This window comes from Trachurus japonicus, chromosome 23 (genome assembly GCF_045865225.1).
Source record: "Trachurus japonicus isolate A0001 chromosome 23, Traja_1.0".
NCBI classification, from domain to species: domain Eukaryota; kingdom Metazoa; phylum Chordata; class Actinopteri; order Carangiformes; family Carangidae; genus Trachurus; species Trachurus japonicus.
In genome coordinates this window covers 14,085,440-14,095,367 of record NC_140929.1, presented here as the reverse complement: position 1 = coordinate 14,095,367, position 9,928 = coordinate 14,085,440, and the positions used below count along the sequence as shown (strand labels likewise).

The 9,928-nt window shown below is 40.6% G+C and overlaps 1 protein-coding gene across 1 annotated transcript; it reads right to left on the bottom strand.

Moving 5' to 3' along the window:
* Nucleotides 1-509: 509 nt before the first annotated feature.
* Nucleotides 510-9,770, bottom strand: gxylt1b (glucoside xylosyltransferase 1b). The gene is made up of 7 exons (XM_085769790.1): nucleotides 9,464-9,770; nucleotides 8,054-8,264; nucleotides 7,776-7,907; nucleotides 7,400-7,651; nucleotides 6,051-6,174; nucleotides 5,724-5,896; nucleotides 510-2,107 (listed from the first exon to the last, which is right to left on the bottom strand). Exons 1-7 carry the CDS (start codon nucleotides 9,664-9,666, stop codon nucleotides 1,946-1,948), a joined length of 1,257 nt encoding a protein of 418 aa, XP_085625916.1. The 5' UTR covers nucleotides 9,667-9,770; the 3' UTR covers nucleotides 510-1,945.
* Nucleotides 9,771-9,928: the final 158 nt, after the last annotated feature.

Below are 9,928 nucleotides of genomic sequence, written 5' to 3'. Positions count from 1 at the left end.
CTTCAATATACAAAAAAAAGAGCACTGCAATTTTATTTCCAACAGTGACATATTGACAAGTAAACATATAAAAGTCTCAAAAAGATATCTTTACAACAACACCAACATACCATAAACACTGACATTTATAGCATTTATTTACAACATTTTCAACCCATAAGTGTTAAAAAAATACATTCACTGGTGCAAAAACCAAAATTAAAGTAATAAAACAAACACTTTGGTATCAGGTCAGAAGCTTGTAGCTTATTCACATGTTCAAAAGCATAATATTTCTTCTGAATTGTGTATGTTAATCTATGTCAGATATGCTGTATATAGAAGATTAACCTCATTTCATCATATCTATGTGCCCATGTAGACACAGCACATTCTTTAAAAAAAGGAGAAGATGCTGTTTTATCATTCAGCAGTGTTTGAAACATAATAAGGAACTGTATGATGGTTAACTTCAAAGAAATATACACAAACATGTAACCCACCATCACGTTGTAAAACAAACATTGTACCATATTCTCCTCTTGTATAACATAAGATAACAAAGCAAAAACATGTTTACTCAGGCAAACAGTGCTCTGGTGGAGATTTCATATGCTCCACCCATGCCACTGCAGAAATAAATGAAGAACAATCCCAGAATTAATTTGCATAATCACTTTGCACTGAAATAATAAAATATCACTTCACTGTCACTCTCTTAAATTACTCTTCCTCTATGTTACTGAGTGGTTTCTGAAGAAAAAGGTGGCCCAACATATACATCTCTCAGAAACTGGCCCTGCAGAGAGCCTTTTGTCCAGTTTGATATGGTTTGTCTCTTTTAATAAGAGTATTTCACAAGATTTAATATATTCTCCAATATGGAAAGTCAAGAGCTGCTCCTTTAATTTTTTTTTTTTAACAGATCTCTTGCACCTTCAGTCAGCAGCCAAAGACTCTGAAAGAAGCAAATTATTACAAGAAAGAGACTACTAAATGCTTTTTGGTTTAAATCAAATCTCCAGTTATTGGAAAAACAAATACTGCTGAAAACAAAAACAAAAAACACCTAGAAAATAATCTGTACTGTATTGTATTGCATTTGTAGCAACTGTTAAATGTATCTTGTGCTACACCTGACCTACACTACATTGACAGTACATGTCAGGATTTTACATCACACTCACTTAAGCAGCTTACTAAAAGTTAGCAGTTACTGGTCTGAGTCTTTCACATTTCTAACTGGGTTTCCATCCACCTGGTTTTCTGCACATTTTCAGTTAGCACGACAAACCCAGAGTGGAAACAAAACACGCAAAAACATTGAGGTAAAAAAACCCAAAAGAAAACATATGCTTGACGGGTGAAAAAGTGGATACTATGTCACAAAGTGCAATGGAAACAACCCCGGCCAATAAATGACATACATGAAGCATGAGCTGCGTCTTAAGAGATATGAAAAATGGCAGCAGATGTGTCATCAAATATGCAGAGCATATTGGGGGCACTGCAACCTTCCTCAAATCAATACATGAAACAAATGACTCGAGAATTAGCACCACTATCTATTTATATGTATTGACAAACCCATCTCCTCATAGCTGCATTATGATAATGGATGAAAACAGACATTAACACTCAATTTCGTCAAAATTCAGTTAAAATTTGTAGAACGTTTGGATGAAAATCTATCAAGTGAGCATTAAGCAACTGTTCCCCACAGTGACAAAAAAAATAGTTTGCCATGTAACAACTTTTTAACCAAGATTTAGTGGTTGCATTTACAAAATAACTGACATTCATAGCACAAAAGCTGCAGTTTGTAAGAACAGAACATAATGAGGTGAATGTCTCGACACGTGTGGCTAAAACGTAGTGAGTGATTAGTCTCAATAAACAGTCTTCCTCATCTTGGTAGCTGAGCTTGGAAAATTCCTACTGGCCTCCATCCCATCTGTAATTCTCGTCACCGGGCTTGTGGAGCCTTCCTGTTAATATTTGCCAGGCTGTGTGCCAGTTTCTTTGTGAAGAGTGCGTGGGATTTACCACAATAAGTATGTGTTGTCTTCAACAGCTCCTCCTCAAGAGGATCCAACAAAGAAGTCACTGGGTCTGCACCAAACGCGTACTGGAACGACAAAAACAATTTGTTGATTAGCTTTCAGTGTCTGTGTATTTGGAGGCCTAGCCAAAGGGTTAAATCAGACCAGAGAATCTTCCATTTGACCAAAACTAACTAACTCTACTCCTAGGAACACTATAGAAGCAGTTTTATACCCTTGCTCTGATCTATGCCTTATCACAATCATATCACAAATGTCTACAGAGATGTCTTTGGATTTCATGTCTTAGTGATTGTCCTGACATCCACTGTGAATTGTGGGGGCAACCTATTTCAAACAGGTCGAGTTGCTTTCAGTGTTTTATCACCTAGCCAGATACTTCCAGGTGCGTCCTGTTTCCTCCAATTAGTAAACAAAGCATTTTAAGACGTCCTGATACAGATTCAAAAATTAATGTTAAGAGGCATTCAGTAAAATGAAGGATCTTTTGGTCATACAGAATAAACAGTCTTCCTCATCTGAGCTAAAAACACATAGTGGTACATATAAGGTTCACCTATATGGTATGTAGGACACTTTGTGTATCCATGTCGTTTCATGATGCCAGATAAAATGATTTTCACTCTTCCATTGCCCCCTGTTTTTTTGGGGGGGGGGGTTTTTCAGAGAAGCTTTCAAATGTGAGTGGTGGTAGCCTTAAGGTGGTACAGGATAATGCCTGGAAAGCTAAAATGAGCAGCTCAAACTAGTGTCAAAACTCCCCTCAGGACGGTTCTCAACCCCCTTACTGTTTCAGAGGAATTGATCAGATTCCCTCAGTAAGTAAGTAAAGTGGTGCTCTGGGCAGCGTTTGGGCTTGGAAGATATCGTTCCCTGGATAAATTAAAAACTAAAGCTGCGGGGCTTGCTGAATTCAGATGGGGCTCTAAATCTAATCTGATCGGTCAGTTGGGCAAAACATAAAAGCAGTCCATGTTGTTGTTGGAATCACTTTTATGCTATAGCTTACCGTCCAGTGATAACCGGGGATTACAGAACAGATTTCATGTCTTCCCAATAATGAAGGAGCCTTTACAATGCTCCGAGGAAATCAAAGGGGAATTACCATTTTTTATGCCAGCTCATTTGCTTGCGGTTGGGTCCCTGATATTGGGTCACAAAGAGAATGGTGTTTTTATGAGTGCACACTTGCACACAGACACATGAGCACGCACACACACCCCCCACTGGTCATAAAGTTGCATTTACAGTTGGTGTATTGATTTTGTGTGGCTGATGGGGCGCTGTTGGTGTGCACACTCTAACTCTAAATGTACCATCGGCTGTAAAATTTAACTGCTGCTTCCTGGGCTCAGCTTTTTGCAGGGGAGGGAGGGAGGGAGGAGATGCTTTATGATGGACAGATCTGTGTGAAACACAGACAGGCAGACAGACAGGGAGGAGCACTGCTGTTTCTAGTCCACTTTATTTGTGTAAGGATGCAGGGCAGTGAAACTGAGTTCCATTAGTGACACTTTAAGGACAGTAAACTGATTAGGGGAAAACGGACTATTTGAAATCATGCTGGTTTTAGGTCATTGTAACCTGAACACATTTTAAGTTTTAGATTGTTGGTCGACAAAACTGGCAACTAGAAAACATCCCTTACGGAACCAGCAAGTTCCTATTTTTCTTTAATTTCTGGGGTCTCATATGTTGGAGTTGTTCAAGTGATGTTTTGTGAAGTTGGTAAGCATTAAGCCAGGTTGGCGGTTATCACATCTTCAAAAGTTTAAGGTTATCACAACTTCAAAAGTCACACACAACCCCCACAACATCACAAAACTCCCTAACTCTAGCAGGGCTTTGCTGTGCACATTATCATTAGCATAATTTAGGTAATGAGGGTTCAGGGCTACGTCAGTCATCACCTGTGCTCCAAATGGCCTGGCCCCACACCTGCCCCATGTCAGTAATCAGCTCCAGTATATATGTGTGTTGTTTTCACAGTTCCCATTTTGCCAGATTCTCACTGCCACAGCTCGTTAGAAACTTCTTATACTACCATGTGTGTGACCTTTTCATTTCAGCTGCTTTCTGTTGAAGTGTTGCACATGAGCAAGCTTTCATTGAAAGACTTCTTTTTTTTTTACGTTTGCCTTTCAAAGTATGCATCCATGCAAGTTTTCTAATCCCTCACACTTTTATTGAGCTGCCAATATAGAATTGTCCTATTGGTTATTTACTTTGATAACACTGCAGTGATAGCCTGAGGTTCTGCTGCAGATGAACAAGCTGAACCGGATGAAACTGTTGGTCCAGTAAGATTTAACACCCAAAGACTCAATCTATTGTCCTCCGTCCTCTTGGCAAACCAGACTTAATCACATATCTATTTAAGTGTCAATACCTACATAAGTTATTGGGAAAAACATGTGTGTCTTCATGCATGCTATGGTCCTCGTGTCAGGGTTTCAATGCAGGTATATATGTGTGTGTCGGCTGCATAATTGATCCTGTCGTATAAAGCCGCAGACTTAACTGCAGGCCATAGAAAAAAGGGTATGGATCAGCCATCGCCCTGATCTATGTTCAATAGTTTAATAGGAAGGCAATGAGACAGTGAACGTTCATAGCTTCATTAAGCAAATGTCACTCCTGCTGTCAATACCGTTACACTGCTGGTAAACAACACATAAAGATCCTCATGGGGGAAATTAGAGCTCACTCCAAGCTTCTGTGGTGGAGATTTGTGATATTCAGTGTGGACAATCTGATGTAACTGACACTTAAGTTCTTAAGGGTCAGCACCAATCCAAAATCTCATCTAGGAGCGTAAAGAAACAAGGAAGTAGAGGACAGCAGGTGTGTCACATGGGTTATAAAAGGTCGTCTCCCATCAGATGTTACTCTAAATTGCACCTTCAACTCTTTGAAAAGCCTCAGCATTCTTTATTTAACCTTCGTGTACCTGAGAGACACTGAATGGTTGCAATCGCTTCTTTCAATCACTGAAAGCGGTTACAGGAGAAGCATGAAAGAAACTTTCCGACCTTACTTGTAACAAAAGGAAAAGGATGATGAAACAAAGTGGTGTCGTAACAAGAAAGAAAGTGTTTCCAGCCAAAAAAGAGTCGCATCCCCTATTGATGATGGACTGCAATATTAAACTTTCTTTGCTCTTTTCCTTCTACCATCAATATCTGTTTTATAATTGTTAAAACATAAAAGTTGAGAACGGAGCCTTTTGAAGCCTTAAATTCAAAGGGGCAGACACAAAAACTAACTTTTATCCTGAGTTAATATTTTAGTTTATTGACATTTTGGGCTATTAAAATTGATTAGATACACAGCAAATGCTTTATTTCCACTGGGTCTCACTAATAAAAATGATAATTAGGCTTCCAAGAAATGGAATAACTTTAAAAGCTTATATTTCACAAACTTTCTCGCACACGCGTAAGAAAAGAAGTTACGGATAGGGCTGAAATGAACTATACAAAGTTACTCATGAAAGTGCAATTTGTTTTACGCACTGCACAACAGTGCTTAAATTCTGCTGTGTCCAATCCATATCTTGCTTGCAACATGGAAGAATACGCAGAAGAAAATAACAAGAGGCCTATAATGTATATTGAATTCACTGGGGCTAAATACGGGAAAGTGCACTCAAGCTTCACAAACACCCCAAGGCACACCCACCTTTCGTATGGCGTCGTAAACGGCTCTGAAGGCGGGCTGCTTGTGGTCGTGGTAAACCCCTCTGTTTCCATGCAACATGTAGATGCCGTCCTCCTCGGCTGAAGCACAGTTACTCCCATAGATGCAATGATCCGGACGGTAATTCCACCGGCACGGAAACTCCAGCAACATCTCTGCAAGTGGAAATGCAAACAAACACTTGTGTGTTATTGAATCAATGCAACAAAGCAGGCATCCAGTAAACTCTTTAAGTTGTGTTTAACAAATGAATCAATAATAATTCCTCTTTAATTTTTCAATCTGGGGCTAAGTGTTTGCTCTCCTCACCAGGGTTGTGATGGAAAATGATATTGAGAAGGTCCTGGTCTCCCCAGGTTATGTTGAGTTTATATTTCTGAAGTAGAGGCATCAACAGCTCCTCCCAACGCAGCCCAACAGATGTCATGTCATTCTGTCAAAACACACAAGTATTGACAATTGTCAGACAAGTCTTACAGTTTTTCTCAATTGCTAAAACACTAAACCCTGTTGTCTGAACCAAATTCTCAGTTGCCTGAACCCACTGATTGAATCAGTCACTCTTTTGGCAAAACCATCAGCACTTTTCACCTGTTTAGACACATCTTACCAACACATTTTCATTGTGATGCACCTGTGTTGCAAAATGCTGAGCACAGGTGGCAAAAGTCAAACACAAGTAAAGCACAAGTTTCACCGGTTGAACACAACAACTCAAAATTGATCACACTTGTGTCCAATGATGTGAGGGCACATATACTGTAAGCCAGTTCAGGATGAAGTCCTGTGGACCCAGTACAGAGAAATTACGCTGTGGCTGAGTTGTGCACTTCTCATTTCTATATTTTTGTACTTTATTTTTACGTAGGCTTACTGTATACAAGTGCTAAATGCACAAGATTTCTGTTTGTCTTTGTACTGTACAAGTGCTACGTGTAAATGCACAAGATTTCTGTTTTTTGTACTCCTTTTTTTTTTACTATGTACAAGTGCTAAATGCACAGGTTTTTTGTTTTGCAAGAGGAGAAGATGAGAGGCGAAAGGGTGAAGAAAGAAAGGATGAGGGAGGGAGGGATGAACTGGGCAGAAAAAAAGAAGGAAGGAAAGGGGATGAAATGGATGTGGAGAGGTAAGGAGGAGGGTGAAAGAAAGGGAAGGAGAAAAGTGCTACAGTGTAAATGCACAGGTTTTTTGTTTTGCAACATGCATTTAGCCTACAGTGAACGATAAACATTTATTTCTACAGCTTCATGTGCTGAGCATTGTGTTTTCTATTTTTCTATGTAGTGTTTAGTGGCTGCTCAGTAGTGTTTTTAATTTTGATTGACTCGGGGCACGATTTGGCAACAAAGTTCAGTTTTGGGCACAGATTGAACTGTTTTGAGGTGAAAGTTTGGTTTTGCAAGAAGAGTCTGAGGTTTTGTGAATGTAGCTTGAAAATTGGGGTTTGTGTTCACAGTTTAGAGAAAATGAGAGAAGCTTTCGAGAAATGTGTCTTAGCAATCGAGAAAAACTGTAAGTGTGCAGAGATGTTTGGTGCTTCACTTGGTAGAAGGAGCATTGATGCACAACAACTGTAGCAGGAGGACATCTTGTGGACAAGTAAAGGTGGTACACTTGTATACTAAACCACCAGCTGGTACTGTTTCTTCACCCACCTTAAAGAATGTGTTCCTCATCCTCGTCATGTTCATAAGCATGACCCCTGAGTTGATGCCCGTCGTGCCGTAGAAGGGGTGGCGGGCGAAGCGGCTGTACCAGGCGATGCGGGACTCCTCGTGCTCAGGGGCCATGGCCGCCAGCTGAGAGGAATTAAAGCCGGACAGGAACGCCCACAGTTGGTCTACAGGCTGCAGGAAGAGGATATCTGAGTCGACATACACAATCGAGTCGACGTCCTTCAGGATCAGCTGCATGGATAGAAAAGAGACAGACAATTGTCATACACAATACGGAAATAATATGGATCCTCTCAGTGTGTGCTGACAATCCACATTTGTTTTTGTTTTTTTCTTCAGCCTGTATGAAACTCACAGGTAAAAACAGCCTTTGAGAAGCGCAGGGTTTGAAGAGTTTCTTCCACTCGGCTGCGTTCTCACTCGGGAAGCTGATGGAGTAAACTGTGTAGTTGAACCTTGAGCGAAAAAAGTCAGGCCACAACTCCAGCTGCAGAAAACACAACACATAAATTGGTACCGGGGACATACAACAACACGAGGCATGGTCAGAAACAGAGAAGCACAAATTCTGTGTCATTCACAGTCAACAGTAAACGATGCAGATCAGTTTTCAGACAAATATTTCCAACTCACAGCTTCCATGAAGCTTGCGTGTAGCTGATCTTCTGCAAAGATGTGCAGGTAGAGGTGTTTGATGCTGAAAAGTACAGCAGACTTGATCATGGTGAGAGTCTCCTCCAGCCTCTCCCCGCAGGCCACCACGGCCAGGTGCATGGGAGGCTCAGGTTTGCTCTGAGCGCTGCCGCCACCCGCCTCCAGCTGACCCCGCTGACGCATGATGTACCTGAGTGAGAGGATGGAGAGCAGGACAGATCTTTCAATAAGTTATGTTGTCAGTTTTGTTTTTTTTGTCATGACTCATGCCATTATTGGCCTGTGAAGAGATGTTTAAATATAGATAAATCCATTGCACTCATGCCCTGCTATACTGTAATTCTGCATGGTCAACACCTATGTATTTTTATGGAAGGCGTATGTGTGTAGGTGTTTATGCGTATGTGTGTAGGTGTTTATCAAAACACAATCTGTTTTCCCCTTATTATAAATGACTTCACCAAATGTCACACCGCTGCAGGATGTTTCCACATCAGCATTATGCCATTCAGGATGTGACGCATCATTGAATCTTTCACAGATGCTGGCAATGGCCCACACTGTTCAACCTTCTAGAGACTTGTACTGTAAGATATACCCTTTCTTATTTCTTAAATGACCATCATACAGATTAGATTATGGGTTTGTGGCAGACTGCCCTTTGAAGTCCATTAGCTAAATGCAAACATACCATCATATCCTGGTTCCAGCCTCTCAAGTGTGTCAAATGTTTAAGTAGCCTATATCACAGTTTATGATCTAAACCTTCAGTGAGAATAAATAAGAAATTTGTAATAATAATCAGATCAAATTTATGGATTTCATGTGTGCTCAATGGCCCCATCCACAATAAGGATGATCTGTCTCTTTCTTACACTACCCCCCCTGTTCGACCCTCTAGCTTTGGCTCAGACAGTAACAGGCAGGTGTGAAAACAAATGTGGATTGGCAACTGAATCAAAAACAATTAGTCATTTCAAACATGATGAATGTTCCTGTTCCATCTTGATTTTTTTTCTATCAAATTCCCAATGAAAATGTGCCAAACTAGTTTAGCCTGTGGATGACAAAACTTAAAGTTGTCTTTGTTCAACCACTAATGTCATTATGCCATAGTAATTAATGGTTAATTAAACCCATCTGAGAGCTGCAGGTGAAATTACACACCTGTCCAAATCTTGCGTCATTAACGTTACTTTTTTTCTTCTGTAGAAAACGAAAGATGAGATTAACTTCGTCAGCTCGACACCGTTCAGTCACATTCCTATACATCACTGATGTCACTATCTACCACATCTATCTACTATCTACCACTGTGCCCGCACTTAACATGTAAAACTCCGTTTGTAAAATGTTGAACGCAGGAAAGCGGTGAATATCCAGTTATACCTATTGTACCAGTGTGTGTTTTGGGGCCCGGTTTTGTCCACAGACCCTCGGCTGGCTCCGGCCACTCCGGCTGCGATGAAACCCCTCTTCGGTCCCTTTCCACCGACCGGTGCGTCCGAGAAAAACAGCTTACTGTAAACATACAGGCCCGAAAACACGGCAAACACCGTGCACAGCATCAGTGCACGAATGTAACGCCGCATTTTGGAGTTTATAAACGCAACTCGGAGCTAAAGTCATGACACAAAAACTGGCTTATACTAATAATGTGAGGCTACCGGCAATGATAAGGCACTTCCGGTCAAAACTGACAAAATAAAACTGGTCAAATAGGCGTCGCAATCACGCCCTCTGGCGGCCATGTCATATATTATATACAAGCCTTTTGATATATTTTGATATTTATCTCAAAGATGTACGGAGGCGAAGGCGCTGTGCTACAAAGTTGCAATATGTCGTGTAATA

Coding starts and splice junctions, on each gene's coding strand:
- gxylt1b (XM_085769790.1), bottom strand. CDS start 9,666: ATGCGGCGTTACATTCGTGCACTGATGCTGTGCACGGTGTTTGCCGTG. Junction 8,265..9,463: donor AACACACACTGGTACAATAG/GTATAACTGGAT, acceptor CCTCTCACTCAG/GTACATCATGCGTCAGCGGG. Junction 7,652..7,775: donor CTCAAAGGCTGTTTTTACCT/GTGAGTTTCATA, acceptor CTATCCATGCAG/CTGATCCTGAAGGACGTCGA.